The following is a 15,794-nucleotide window of genomic DNA, read 5'->3' as shown; positions in this document are numbered from 1 at the left end:
CATTTTCTAAGAATGCATGGTCCCTCATCAGGACAGGGCCCAGGGGGAAGCACGAGGTTGTGCTCAAGGAGCAGGAGCAGGGAAGCCTTCCTTCGAGTTTCCACAGGAAAGACAAGGCTTCTTGTTGTTGTTCAGTTGCTCGGTCACGTCCAACTCTTTGCAGGACAGCATGCTAGGCTTCCATGTCCTTCACCATCTCCCGGAGCTTGCTCAAACGCATTTTCATTTAACTGGTGATGCCATCCAACCATCTCATCCTCTGTTGTCCCCTTCTCCTTCTGCCTACAATTTCCCCCATCATCAGGGTCTTTTCTAAGGAGTTGGCTCTTCACACCAGGTGGCCGAAGTATTGGAACTTCAGCTTTAGCATCATTCCTTCTGTTAGGGAAAGCACACTGACTGAAACCACCCACCCTGGCAAGGCACCACAGTAACCATTTGCATGAGGTGTTCTACGACAGGAGGTCCTGGTAAGGAACACGGAGCTAATAAGCCTCCACCACCAGAAGAGTTCTGGAAAGGTCAGATGGAGACACCACATGTCCGACCACCTCCCAGAATCCTTCTCTCTGGCATCCATCTTGGCGGAACAAGGCATGCACCACCAGCAAGGACTCTGAGCCAGAATGTTTGGCTAAAGACAACCAGGAAACTAATCCCATCACCATACAACCCAAGACTGCAAGCCATGTGACAGAGCTGTTCTCCTGGGTTCCCTTACCCTGCTGCTCTCCACCCGGGTGCCCTTTCCCAATAAAATCTCTTGCTTTGTCAGCACATGTGCCTCCTCAGACAATTCATCTCTGAGTGTTAGACAAGAGCCCAGTTTCAGGCCCTGGAAGGGGTCCCTCTTCCTGCAACACTTCCAGTGAATATTCAGGGTTGATTTCCTTTAGGATGGACTGGTTGGATCTCCTTGCAGTCCAAGGGACTTTCAAGAATCTTCTCCAACACCACAGTTCAAAAGCATCAATTCTTTGGCACTCAGCTTTCTTTATAGTCCAACTCTCACCTCCATACATGACTACTGGAAAAACCATAGCTTTGACTATACCGAACTTTATCAATAAAGTAATGTCTCTGCTTTTCAATATGCTGTCTAGGTTTGGAAGAAAATACAGCTTTTCTTCCAAGCATCCTTTAATTTCACGGCTGCCGTCACCATCTGCTGTGATTCTGGAGCCCCCCCAGATAAACTCTGTCATTGTTTCCCCATCTATTTGCCGTGAAGTGATGGGATGAGATGCCATGAACTTAGTTTTTTGAATGTTGGGATTTAAGCCAGCTTCTCCAGTCCCCTCTTTCACCTTCATGTAGAGGCTGTTTAGTTTCCTTCTCACTTTCCACCATAAGGGTGGTGTCATCTGCATATCTGTGGTTATTGTTATTTGTCCTGGCAATCGAGATTCCAGCTAGTGCTTCGTCCAGCCCAGCATTTCTCATGATGTACTGTGCATATAAGTTAAAAAAGCAAGGTGACAAGATGCAGCTGCGACGTACTCCTTCCCCAATTTTGAACCAGTCTCTTGTTCCATGTCTGCTTCTAACTGTTGCTTCTTGACCTGCAAACAGGTTGTAGGAGGCAGGTAAGGTAGTCTGGTCTTCTCATCTCTTGAAGAATTTCCCACAGTTTGTTGTGATCCACACAGTCAGTAAAGAGTCTGCCTGCAGTGCTGGAGACCTGGTTCAACTCCTGGGTCAGGAAGTTCCCCTGGAGAAGGGATAGACTACCCACTCCAGTGTTCTTGGGCTTCCCTGGTGACTCAGCTGATAAAGAATCCACCTGCAATGGGGGTGACCGGGGTATGATCCCTGGGTTGGGGAGGTCCCCTGGAGAAGGGCATGGCAACTGACTTCCAGTATTCTTGCCTGGAGAATCCCCATGGACAGAAGAGCCTTGCGGGCTGCAGTCCATGGGGTCACAAAGAGTGGGACAACTGAGGGAACAAGCACGTCACAGCGGCACAGCGCTTCTTTCCTGGTGAGTGTGGACGTGTTTCACCATAAGGCCGGCATTCTAGAAGGCAGCCTCAACGAGTTCTGTCATTAGCCAAGTCAGTTTCCATCCCAGCATCATATATGAGGGCTCTGAGCTTTCTACAACCTCAGCTGTACGTGTGTTACCCGCAGGCTCAGTTTTCAGTGCTGCACTCCACTTGGTAGTATCTCATTACCCTTTTCAGTTATTTCCCTTTGGTGCAATTGACAGGGTAAAAGGCAGGAAGGCCAGGGGTCACCAAATGGAGGAAATAGGCTGCAAGTTTCAAACATTTTTTGTCTCTCCCTTAAGCAGCAGGAGGAAACAAACTGCAAGCGTTAGATTTTTTCCCCTTATCTGTACACATTTAAGAAGAGGTTTCTTTTAAAATTCTTTGTTGCCATGATGACACCTGGTTCCACTTGAACTTAACTTTTCTCAGACTTTGAACTAACTAATGCATTTTTCTTATGGAAATGTTTGTCTTAAGCTATGTTAATGAACTATGTTCAGTTCAGTTCAGTTGCTCAGTTGTGTCCCACTCCTTTTGACCGCACGGACTGCAGCATGCCAGGCCTCCCTGTTCATCACTAACTCCCGGAGTTTACTCAGACTCATGTCCATTGAGTCAGTGATGCCATCCAAGCATCTCACCCTCTGTCGTCGCCTTCTCCTCCTGCCTTCAATCTTTTCCAGCAAAAGGGTCTCTTCAAATGAGTCAGCTCTTCGAATTTTTGTCTCCAGGCTATGGGCTTCCCTCATAGTTCAGTGGGTAAAGAATCTGCCTGCAATGTGGGCGACCTGGGTTCCATCACTGGGTTGTGAAGATCCCCTGGAGAAGGGAAAGGCTACCCACTCCAGTACTCTGGCCTGGAGAATTCCATGGGGGTCACAAAGAGTCACACATGACTGAGCGACTTTCACTTCACTTCTGTCTTCAAGTTGGTTCCACCTAAAACTCAGAACGGACTTGACAAACCAGTGTGTTTTACTCATGCAAATGTTCTCTAAGCTACTTTAATGAGACTGTATTTGCTTGGAAACCTGCATTTCTTCAAGATTCATGTCAATCATTTTATGGCCCGGGATAACTCACCTTGTGCCAATGTTATCTCAAAATGCATGTTCTGAGTGAGGGGCCTGATGCCAGTCTCTGAGTTTTGAGACATTTCTTTTCTCCAATTAGCAGCCTGCTAGTAGCTATGCAACATCCAGCTAAAGACTAGCAGGGGGGCATTCTTTCTGCCCCCTTCTGATGTCTATGTCATAAGCTTTCTCTATCTCTTTTATACTTTAATACAACTTTATTACACAAGAGCTCTGCGGGATCAAGCCTCACCCCAGACTGAATTCCTCTCCTCTGGAAGCCAAGAATCCTGGCGTCTTACACGGCTCAGCAACAACCATTGACAAAGATGTTGAACCATTTGACTTTGCTTTTGTGAAATCCCTGTTTGGTTTCTCACTTATTTAATAATAAAAATTGGGCAGTCTGTTTTGAAAAAATAAAAAGATTTGAGTTCTTTATTCTTTATGTGTATGTTTAAAAATTGTAGTTAATGGTTTTATAATGTTGTGTTAGTTTCACAGTGCAGCAAATTGATTCTGTATATATATACATATACACACACGCACACACACATATACATATACATATATATATATTCTGTTCGGGTTGTTTTCCATATATAATATATATAACATATATATTCTTTTCAGGTTGCTTTCTATCATAGCTTACTACAAGATGCTGAGTAATGTTCCCCGTGTGATATATTTGGTACTTGTTGGTTATCTACTTTATATATAGTAGCGGGTACATGGTAATTCCAAACTTCTACTTTACCCTGTACAAAGTGAGTCTTTTGACTTGTGACTTTCTCTCCCCCTCTTCTCTCTCTCTTCTTTGCTGTGCAGGAGTCTAAAAATTATTTTATGAAATCCTCTCATCAGTGTCTTCATTTGTATGCAGTGTGCTGTCTGTCCACTTATGAAATCTTTGCATATCTCAATATCTTTTTAAAATTAAAGTATAGATGATATATACATTTATGTTAGTTTCAGGTGTACAACGGAATGCCCCTCCACAAAATATATTACAAAATGATCACCATGACAGGACCTAGTTACCAGCTGCCAGCATATACAGTGTGAAGACTGTAGTCAATTGCTATAGCTTTGTAGTAGAGTTGATATCAGAGAGTATCATGCCTCCAGCTTTGTTCTTCTTTCTCAAGATTGTTTTGACTATTTGATGTCTTTGATGGCTTCAATAAAATTTGAGGATTATTTGTTCTAGCCCTTTTCAAAATGCCATGGGTATTTTAGATAAGGATTGAATTGAATATGTATTGCAAGGCTACAATGGACATTTTCACAATTTTCATTCTTCTGTTAGCATGGTATAGCTTTCAATTTCTTTGTGTCTTCTTCAGTTTCTTTCATCAATGGCTTATGTCTTTTCTCCTTGATGAAATTTATTCCTGAGTATTTTATTCTCTTTGATGCAGTTGTCCACGGGAAAGTTTTAAAATGCTTTCTCTCTGGTAGATATCTTCCTGCATTTCCCCAGTACTACATACAATCATATTTTGTGTATATATTGGGGACAGCAAGAAAAAATGGTCCTTGAGGACAGGAAATAGCTTCACTCAGATACTAGGTATCATGTTGCAAAAACTCACCCTTCATTCTCACCAGAGAAGGCCTTTTCCTGGGTGTCTGTCTGGTGCCCATGCTGGTGGGGCCAGGAGTCATCTCCCCAGCCCTCCTCCCACTGTCCTGGGGTCTAGGACTGTCAACAGCACTTCCTCTCTCCAGCACAAGAAGGAGGCTCCAGGGCCACATTCCTTTATCATCCAGCATCATTTAGCTTCCTCTTCGTCTCGTCTTTTTAAAGTTCACACCTCCAAAACTACCATTAGTACTTCCGTGTCATGTGAATACCACCTCATAAAATATTACTATTGATTTGCTTTTAAAAATCTATGCATGGAACTTCCCTGGTGTTCCAGCAGTTAAGAACGCCCCTGCCAATACAGGGGACACCCGTTTGATCCCTGGTCTGGGAAGATTCCACATGTCCTTGAGCAACTAAGTCCAAGAACCACAACTGAGCCACTGAGCCCACAGTGGCAAATACTGAAGCCTGTGGGTCCAGAGCCTGTTCTCCACAACAAGAGAAGCCACCCCAACAGGAAGCCTGAGTCCCACAACTGGAGTGTAGACCCTGCTCCCTGAAACTATGACTCAGCACAGCCAAAAATAAGTAAATAAATGAATAAACCTTTTTAAAAGTATAATATATACACTTCTCACTGATAGGAAGTTGTAACTCTTTTGGAATGTAAAAATGGTTGCTTCGTGTCCCCAGTTCAATTGTTTGGGTTATTTTATTTTCTATTAGAATAGTCATTAGCACTTAAAGATGCATTTGGTCCCTAAATAATGATGTGGGGTCTTTGAAAGGGTCGACAGATGGCAGCGCAAGGTCTGGAGATTCTGAGAAACTGGGGGATCCAAGAAAAGCATATGACACACTGGACACTGGGACATTTAAACTGACTGGTCAGAAATCACACACCTCTGGCCCCAAGCCAACCAAATAAGAACAGATCAATTCTAATAAAGATGCAAATCTGCTGTTATTCCCGTCTTTGTGGTGATGTCACACCCTCTCATTGTCTATGCTGAGAACTTTGTATCTCTATCTTTTAAAATAAACTCTGCCTGTGTGAGTGTTTTTGAGTTTGCGGAATTCATTCTTCGGCTCCAGGATCAGAACACAGTTTCACGTTTCAGTGGGAGATAACTAACCAATCCGATCACATATCCTTGTCTAACTCAATGGAACTATGAGCCATGCCACGTAAGGCCACCCAAGACAGACGGCTCATGGTGGTGAGTTCTGACAAAACGTGGTCCCCTGGAGAAGGGAATGGCAAACTACTTCTGCATGCCTTGAGAACCCCCACGAACAGTATGAAAAAGCAAAAAGATAAGACACTGAAACATGAACTCTCCAGGTCAGTAGGTGGCCAAAATGTTACTGGAGATCAGTGGAAAAATAACTCCTGAAAGAATGAAGAGCTGGAGCCAAAGCAAAAACGCCACCCAGTTGTGGATGTGACTGGTGATGGAAGTACAGTCCAATGCTGTAAAGAATGATATTGCATAGGAACCTGGATGTTAGGTCTGTGAGTCAGGGTAAATTGGAAGTTGTCAACAGGAGATGGCAAGACTGCACATTGACATTTTAGGAATCAGTGAACTAAAATGGACTGGAATGGGCGAATTTAACTCAGATGACCATTATATCTACTCTTGTAGGCAAGAATCTCTTAAAAGAAATGGAGTAGCCATCATAGTCAACAAAAGTGTCTGAAATGCAATACTTGGATGCAATCTCAAAAATGATGGAATGATCTCTGTTCATTTCCAAGGCAAACCATTCAATATCACATTAATCCAAGTCTGTGCTCCAACCAGTAATGCTGAAGAAGCTGAAGTTGAATGGTTCTATGAAGACCTACAAGACCTTCTAGAATTAACACTGAAGAAAGATGTCCTTTTCATTATAGGGGACTGAAATGCAAAAGTAGGAAGTCAAGAAATACTAGAGTAACAGGCAAATTAGTCATTGGAGTACAGAATGAAGCAGGGCAAAGGCTCATAGAGTTTTGCCAAGAGAACGCACTGGTCAGAGCAAATGCCCTGTACCGACAATAGAAGAGAAGACTACACGTGGACATCACCAGATGGTCAACACCAAAATCAGATTGATGATATTGTTTGCAACCAAAGGTGGAGAAACTCTACACAATCAGAAAAAACAAGACCAGGAGCTGTCTGTGGCTCAGATCATGAATTCCTTATTGCCAAATTCAGACTGAAATTGAAGAAAGTGGGGAAAACCGCTAGACCATTCAGGTATGACCTAACTCAGATCCCTCACGATTATACAGTGGAAGTGACCAATAGATTTAAGGAATTGGATCTGATAGACAGAGTGCCTGACGAACTATGGACAATGGAGGTTTGTGACATTGTACAGGAGGCAGTGATCAAGACAATCCTCAAGAAAAAGAAATGCAAAAATGCAAAATGGTTATATGAGGAGGCCGTAAAAATAGCTGAGGAAAGAAGAGAAGCGAAAAGCAAAGGAGAAAAGGAAGGATATACCCATCTGAATGCAGTCTCAAAGAACAGCAAGGAGAAAAAAGAAAGCCTTCCTCAGTGATCAATGCAAAGAAACAGAGGAAAGCAATAGAATGAGGAAGACTAGAGATCGCTTCAAGAAAATTAGAGGCACCAAGGGAACTTTTCATGCAAAGATGGGCACAATAAAGACAGAAATGGTATGGACCTAATAGAAACAGAAGATATTAAAGAGGTGGCAAGAATACACAGAAGAACTGTACAAAAAAGATCTTCATGACCCAGATAATTACGATGGTGTGATCACTCACCTAAGAGCCAGTCATCCTGGAATGCGAAGTCAAGTGGGCCTTAGGAAGCATCACTACGAACAACGCTAGTGGAAGTGATGGAATTTCAGTTGAGCAATTTCAAGTCCTAAACAACAATGCTGTGGAAGTGCTGCACTCAATATGCCAGCAGATCTGGAAAACTCGGCAGTGGCCACAGGACTGGAAAAGATCAGCTTTCATTCCAATCCCAAAGAAAGGCAATGCCAAAGAATGCTCAAACTACCGCACAATTGCACTCATCTCACATGCTAGTAAGGTAATGCTTAAAATTCTCCAAGCCAGGCTTCAGCAATACGTGAACTGTGAACTTCCAGATGTTCAAGCTGGATTTAGAAAAGGCAGAGGAACCAGAGATCAAATTGCCAACATCTGTTGGATCATTGAAAAAGCAAGAGAGTTCCAGAAAAACATCTGCTTCTGCTTTATTGACTATGCCAAAGCCTTTGACTGTGTGGATCACAAGAAACTGTGGAAAATTCTGAAAGAGATGGGAATAGCAGACCACCTGACCTGCCTCTTGAGAAATCTGTCTGCAGATCAGCAAGCAACAGTTAGAACTGGACATGGAACAGTAGACTGGTTCCAAATCGGGAAAGGAGTACATCCAGTCTGTATATTGTCACCCTGCTTATTTAGCTTATATGCCAAGTATATCATGAGAAATGCTGGACTGGAGGAAGCACAAGCTGGAATCAAGATTGTAGGGACAAATATCAATAACCTCGGATATGCAGATGACACCACCCTTGTGGCAGAAAGTGAAGAAGAACTAAAGAGCCTCTTGATGAAAGTGAAGTAGGAGAGTGAAAAAGTTGGCTAAAAACTGAACATTCAGAAAACTAATATCCTGGCATCCGGTCCCATCATGGCAAACAGATGGGGAAACAGTAGAAACAGTGGCAGACTTTATTTTGGGGGGCTCCAAATTCACTGGATATGGAGATTGCAGCCATGAAATTAAAAGACGCTTACTCCTTGGCAGGAAAGTTATGACCAGCCTAGATAGCATATTTAAAAGCAGAGACATTACTTTGCCGATAAAGGTCTGTCTAGTCAAAGCCATGTTTTTTCCAGTAGTCACGTATGGATGTGAGAGTTGGACCATAAAGAAAGCTGACTGCTGAAGAATTGATGCTTTTGTATTGTGGTGTTAGAGAAGACTCTTGAGAGTCCTTGGACTGCAAGGAGATCCAGCCAGTCCATCCTAAAAGCACAGATGCTGAAGCTGAAACCCCAATACTTTAACCATCTGATGCAAGGAACTGACTCATTGGGAAAGCCCCTGATGCTGGAAAAGATTGAAGTTGGGAGGAAAAGGGGACGACAGAGGATGAGATGGTAGGATGGCATCACCAACTCAATGGACATGAGTCTGAGTAAACTCCGGGAGTTGGTGATGGACAGGGAGGACTGGCATGCTGCAGTCCATGGGATCTCAAAGAATTGGACATGACAGAGTGACTGAACTGAACTGAATCATGTGTAACCAGCAGTTCAGGTGTACATGTGACAACCTGGACATGAAACAGGCATCTGAAACTGGAGGGGCAGTCTGGAAGGACTGAAGTCTCGTAGGATGTGATGCTATTTACAGGTGGACAGTGTCAACACTGAGTTGGATTCAGCTGAGTTGAATTCTGAGATGCACTGCTGGTGCCTCAGAATTGCTTGTGGGTGTGTGGTCAAACTGACAGACACGTTGGAATTGGGCCCAGAATCATCTACATTCATTTTCTTATACTAAATCTGGAAACCCAAGGTCGTTTAACCTGACAGCACTTCGTGTGGCCCCTCCCAACACCCAGCCTTACAACTGTCTTTAAACCCTTCAACTGAAACTTGTGGGGACTGGCCACCACTAGTCATGGCTGCTCTAGAACATGCATCCAAGCAGGGGAAGTGTTGAGTCCTCATGTTAAGAACAAGCTCGGCTAGCCGTATGAAGCTGTTTTCCTCTCCAATGTGTGGGCCAACTTACATTTCAACAACCACTGCTCCACACTTTCCCAGCAGTTGGGGTTTCGAGAGACTTTAATAGCTGGCTTCTTGGAGCATGTATAGTCATACCCTATTAGTGTCGTAACTTGCACGTTCCTGACTGCAGTGATGTGGGGCAGCTTTCCATTCTTTGACAGTCTCCTTGTACATTGTCCTTGATGAAATTCCTGCTCATTGGGGCCCATTTCTGTATATTTCTTTGACCTTAGGCATTTTAGAAAGTCATATTTTGGCTACTGTTACTTTGATGGTTATCTGTGTCATCTGTATCTTCTCCCACCTGATGATGGCTTTCAATTCGGCACTCCCAGGGAAGTCCGTTATGAAGAGCTCTTGATTTTAACACAGCTCGAGATTTCAGCATCTCTCTTAGAGATGGTGTTCTTCCTGTGTTGTTCGGGAATCCTGCCCCACCACAGCTCAGGGAGATACCCGCCGCAGTATCTTGCTGCAGCTCTGCTGTTTGTCTCTAAATAGGTCTCAGCCCATCTGCACTTGGTTTTGGTTCCCATATGAGCTAGGGGTGCAGCTTCACTTGACTGGCTTCAGATCCCCTGTCGCCCACAGAGTGATTGAAACATTTATCTCTTTGTCACTTCTTTCTATCACCTTTTCTGTTACACATGATACTTCCCGTGGTTGGGGTTTATTTCTAGGTTCCCTATTCTGTTCCACTGGTCTACTGGACTATCCCTCTTTCAGTCCAAAAGTTTTGTTGTACTAAGCTGTAATATACCCTGGAGAAGAGAATGGCAACCCAACCCAGTATTCTTGCCTGGATAATCCCATGGACCGAGGAGTCTTGTGGGCTACAGTCCATGGGGTGGCAAAGAGTCAGACACGACTGAGCGACTAAGCAAGCAGGCAGGCTGTACTGTATCTTCACAACTTGCAGAGCCAGGCTTCACACATTGTTCTTTTGCAAGGTACCCTTGCCATCCTTGAAATGTCTGCTTCCTTATAAATCTTACAGTGGAGTTACTGAGTTTCACAGATGTCCACTTGAGATGTGGTGACATACGTTTGGATTCTGCACATTCTTTTGAGTAGAATGGACATTTATACTCTGTTTTTTCAAACCCTTAATGTGGTGTATTTTTCCATTTATATATGTCTTTAATATCCTTCAAGACCAATTCATAGTTTTCTCCACTGAGGTTTTGTATATCCATTTCTTGTATACCTTTCTAAATGTTAGATCGATTCTGGGTATATCCTAATTTTTGATGCATTTGTCAATGGTTCTCATACAGTTTTATATTACTGTGCTATGGGAATGTGATTGATCTGTTTTGACCGAGTTGCAAGGCATGTGGGAATCTTAGTTCCCTGCGAGGGGTCAAATCCCCATCTCCTGCTTTGGAAGGCGGGTGTTTGATCACTGGACCGCAGGAAGTCTGCAGTGGATTTTTAAAATTGGAATATGTCTCAAGTCACCATGCTCTCTTGTTAAACCTCTAAATGGATCTGTATAAACTTTTGGATTTTTCTACAAACACAAACTTATATGAAGAGAAATCTCTTTCTTTTTCCTTTCAACTGTTACACCTTTTACCAATATTTATTGACTTGCTAGGGTGGAACCTATACTAGTTTATTAAGTGTGATGTTTTCTAAAGACACACTTCATCTTTTTAGGGAATTTCTCTTTTATTTCCAATGCACTGTGAATTTTATCACAAAGGCATTTGCAATCATCCAGTGCTCATTTTTTTCATCTCTGGAGATTTGATCAGTAAACTGGGGACAGTAGCCACACTAGAAGCCACACTACATAGCGTATATTGCCATAGAGGAAATGTAACATAAGTAATTGATTATGCAGGTGTTGAAAGGCCAGTGGAGCCTGTCAACCAGGGAACACTCTCTTAGCTTTGGACCACTCTAATCTAAGCTCCCAGCTTGACATTTTTCAAATCTTTTACATATATAGATACATATTCTCTTTGACATACAGGTATAACATTGTATTAGTTTCAGGTGTATAATATAATGATTTTATATTATGTACATATTGCAAAATGATCACCAAATATGCTTAATTAAAATTTATATCTATAAGGCTAAATTTTTTTTTTGTGATGAGAAATTTTAAGATCTAATCTTTTAGCAACTTTCAAATATACAGTACAGTAGTGTTAACTGTATTAGTGTCCCTAAACATTTTAAATATAGTCACCATGAAGTACATTACATGTCCCTGACTTTTTATTTTATTCCCGGAAATGTGTACCTTCTGACCACTTTTGCCAGTTTTGCCATAGACTCCACTCTCTACCTCTGAGGACCACCAGTTATTGCTCTTTATCTATGACTTTATGTTGTTGGGGTTTTTTTCAGTTTCACCTACCTGTGAGATCATGCAGTATTCTTCTTCCTCTGTCTAATGTATTTCATTACCCTAATGCCCTCGTGTGCCATCCATGTATTGTAAAGGCAGGATTTCCTTCTCTTTTATAGCTGAAGAATGATCATGAGTATGCACACACCGCAGTTTCTTTATTCATTCTCTCATCATTGGATATGGAAGTTGTTTCCACATCTACAATAATGTACATAGCGCTTCCATGAACATGGAGTGCATATATCTTTTCAAATTGCCGTTTTCATTTTCTTTAAAGGACCAAAAGTGAAAGTGCTTGAGGTTCCCATTTTAGTTTTGAAGAACGTACAGTGTTCCCCATAGTGAGCGCACCAATTCACATTCCCGCCAGCAGTGCCCAAGAGTTCCCTTTACCCCACGTCCTCACCAACATTGCTTGTTTCTTGTCCTTTGACCGTCCCAGCTTGACATTTGCTGGACACCAACCGCTGTGAAGGTGTGCTGCACAGCCCTGCAGCTCCTGGCCTTCTCCAGTGCCTGCTTGTCCAGCAATGTTTCCGCAACAGGTGAGGAATGAAGGCGAGAGCTCATCTCCTCTTGTTCACCTGGACCCTGGGCAGGGCCAGTCCAGGGTTCTGTGGAGCCTGACATTGACTCAAGCGTTCGGATTCCTCCTTAGGAAAAACAAAAAACAAAAAACAGTGTCACCGAATACAATACAGACATGGCTCCCAAATACAAAATGTGACGCCCAGGTCTCTGGTGCGGTCCTGAAGTGTTTTCAGGGACTGAGAACAAAAAGCAAATGAACAGAGAAGCTGCCATATCTCTTATCGATCACTAAATTCCAAGAACTCATGAATCTGTGAGCCAGGAACTGTGGATGGAGGCCAAACACATATTTCCTAAAAGTCTCAATATCACAGGCACATCACATCTGAGTTTCTTTTGAATGAGAAATCTATGTAATCAACCATAAAACATAAAATGCTGAAAACCAAAAGATAAGACATATATTGCAGACTATTTTTCTTTCGTCCTTTTCTTTTACAACCATGACCTAGGGCTTGTAGGGTCTTAGTTCCCAGACCAGGGATTGAAGCTGGGCCAGAGGCAGTGAGAGTGCAGAGGGCTAAGCACTGGGCCACCATGCCACTTTTCTCAGAAGTCAGACACACCTATCACACCTGCATAACACCTGTGCCCCATACTTTTGGTCTGATCCTCTTTGATTGCCTCGTTTTAGGAGAATAATCATGTATATTAATTAATATGAATATTCTACCAATAAGGTGTTAGTTAGCCGTGTCTGACTCTGCGATCCCATGGGCTGTAGCCTGCAAGGGCCCTCTGTCCATGTAATTCTCCAAGCAAGGATATTGGAGTGGGTTGCCATTCCCTTCTCCAGGGGATCTTCCTGACCCAGGAATCGAACCCTGGTCTTCACACTGAGGGCAGATTCTTTACCATCTGAGCTAGCAGGGAAGCCCATTGTACGAGGAAGTAAGATTAATTATATTATGTCGAAAATAAAGTAGAAGGAAGATACAGTATTTCCACTGGCACAGTTGATTGACGGACATTTCCTTTTGTTTCTGTAGTTTAAAAAAGGAAAAAATATATTAATATTTCTATCTAACTATAAAAGAAACTTTCCGTCAGTCCCATGGCTTCTTCCTGAAAGTGTGTAAAACGTTTATGATCATAGTCAAACTTGTGAAACTTAAAGAATTTTTTCCCGAAAGGGCAGCAAGTTCACAGGTTTCTTCCACACATGACTTAAGCCTTCCTGTGGCTTCGAAAAGAAGGCCATCCAGAGTGAGGGGTCGTGAACTGTGTTTCTGTGTGAGGTCTGGACTTTGGGGTCCCAGGTGAATGGAGCAAAGTTCTTCCTTTATCACCCAATTTGTGTGGGCCTGCGTCCGGGTCGGCTGGTCCCACAGACCCTCAGATCCATGAAGATGCACAGCCTGTGTGCCCTGTTCTGGAAATCCTTCTGGGCAAAGGAGTTTTCTCGCTCAGCTTTCCTTCCTGGGTTCCACCCTCCACCGTGTGTGCGTCTTCCTGCCCAATCTGAATGGCTTTGAGAAATCTTCCAATGTTCTTTTCTGGAAAGTCCAGTGTTTCTCTGTTGCAGGGTTGGTCCCACCAGATGACCAGGGCTGGACCCCATTTCTCTTTTCTGGTTGCCCCGACTGCTGGGGGATCCCACTGTGGACCTGAGCATCACTGGACGGGTGGTCATGTCAGAGCCACGTGCGGTGAAGCCTCTCGGCCTCTGGGGGCCTCAGGATCTCCCGCTGCGGTGTGGGGTGTGGGGTGGAGGGGTGGGACCTTCTGCCTCCTCAGGGCCGCCCCTCCTCCATGGCCTGGGGCGTCCAAGTTCCCCTTCTGAGCTTGGCCAAGGCTCTGTCTCCGTCACCCTCTGGCTTCCTGTTGGGGCTTCCTCGTTCCCTCCCCACATTTGGGGCGCTTCCCTCCCCCGCAGAGGGACCTGAGCCGGCTCTGTGCTGGCGGATGCCGACATGGTGCCCTTGCTGCTGCTGCTGCCCCTGCTCTTCGGGGGTGAGTGGGGGAGGGGTGGGGAACAGGGCTCTCGGCTGGAGGAGGGGGTCAAGCGTGGGGAGGGGCTGGAGCTCCCGCTGAGCCTCTGTGTCCCCCAGGGTCCCTGCAGGAGCTTCCAGGGTACGAGCTCCGAGTGCAGGAATCAGTGGCGGTGCAGGCGTGCATGGACGTCCTCGTGCCCTGCTCCTTCTCCTATCCCTGGCCTCCGAGATATCCCTCGTATTCCTCTGACGAACTCTTCATCTACTGGTTCCGGGAAAGAGACCGCCAATACGATGATGTTGTGGCCACAAACGACCGAAAGAAACGAGTGAAGTCAGAGACCCAGGGCCGATTCCGCCTCCTCGGGGACCCCAGGGACAACGACTGCTCCCTGAGCATCCAAGAGGCCAGGCTGACCGACTCAGGAGTCTACTACTTGCGAGTGGAGAGAGGACTTAATGTGAGATACAGTTACAAAGAGAAGAAGCTGAATTTGCAGGTGACAGGTATGACAGGGGCCCCAGGAGAGGACCCTGGCCCATAGAGACTCTGCTATTCGAACGGGAATGGGGTATAGGAGCCCTCCCTGCTCCAGGTCTTGGGGTTTGAGGGTTCAGGAGAGACCCAGAACTGGGAATGAGTTGTGACCCTCACCCTCTGGGTCCCCACACCTCTGCGTCCAGGCATCTCCCTCTGTCTCCTCATCTCCTTTTCTCCAGAGAAACCCAACATCCAGTTCCTGGAGCCTCTGGAGTCCGGCCGCCGCACACCTCTGACCTGCAGCCTGTCGCTAGCCTGTGATCGGCCACACCCTCTCCTGTTCTCCTGGGCGGGGGACACCCTTGATGCCATGAAACCAGATACCCTCCACTCCTCGGAGATCACCCTCACCCCGAGGCCCCAGGACCATGGCACCAACCTCACCTGTCGGGTGACACTCCAAGAATCGCAGGTGACCTTGGAGAGAACCGTCCAGCTCAACGTCTCCTGTGAGCATGGAGGGGTGGCGGGGTCCCTGAGGGCGGTGGTGTGTGTGTGTGTGTGTGTGTGTGTGTGTGAGTGTGTAGAGAGAAGGCCAGCCCACTCTTCTATGGGTCTGCGCCCTGGGAGCTGAGGTGGGGAGTGGCCGTGAAGGACAGCCCCCCCCCTTCCTGGTTTCCCTCCTGGGGTGCTGGTCAGTTTCCACCCCACTCCTCCCTCTGCAGCAAGCCCATGTCTTTCTGCCCCAGATGCTCCAAGGAACCTCCGCATCAGCCTCCCCTTCAGAAACGTCACAGGTAGGACAGGACCTCTCCTCTCCAGGGCTGGGTCCTGCTCCTGGGACCGCCTCCAAGGGGTGGGAGGATGGGCTTGAGGGTGATCAGATATGGGAAGAGCAAGGAGAAAATCACCACCCTGCCCCACCTCCCTTGCACTAGACCACACACACATGCAATACACAGAGACTCACACACATAGG

The 15,794-nt window shown here is 45.2% G+C and overlaps 1 protein-coding gene across 1 annotated transcript in view; it reads left to right on the top strand.

The window, feature by feature from the left end:
* Positions 1-14,313: 14,313 nt before the first annotated feature.
* Positions 14,314-15,794, top strand: part of LOC128064019 (sialic acid-binding Ig-like lectin 10) — a 94,724-nt gene continuing 93,243 nt past the window's right edge. The window contains 4 exon segments of the mRNA XM_052656839.1: positions 14,314-14,364; positions 14,367-14,841; positions 15,055-15,324; positions 15,541-15,612. Coding sequence (XP_052512799.1) covers positions 14,314-14,364; positions 14,367-14,841; positions 15,055-15,324; positions 15,541-15,612 — 868 coding nt within the window.

Source organism: Budorcas taxicolor, chromosome 18 (assembly GCF_023091745.1).
Source record: "Budorcas taxicolor isolate Tak-1 chromosome 18, Takin1.1, whole genome shotgun sequence".
Lineage (NCBI taxonomy): Eukaryota > Metazoa > Chordata > Mammalia > Artiodactyla > Bovidae > Budorcas > Budorcas taxicolor.
Note: the sequence above shows the minus strand (reverse complement) of the source record. Positions and strands in the feature narration are given on the sequence as shown.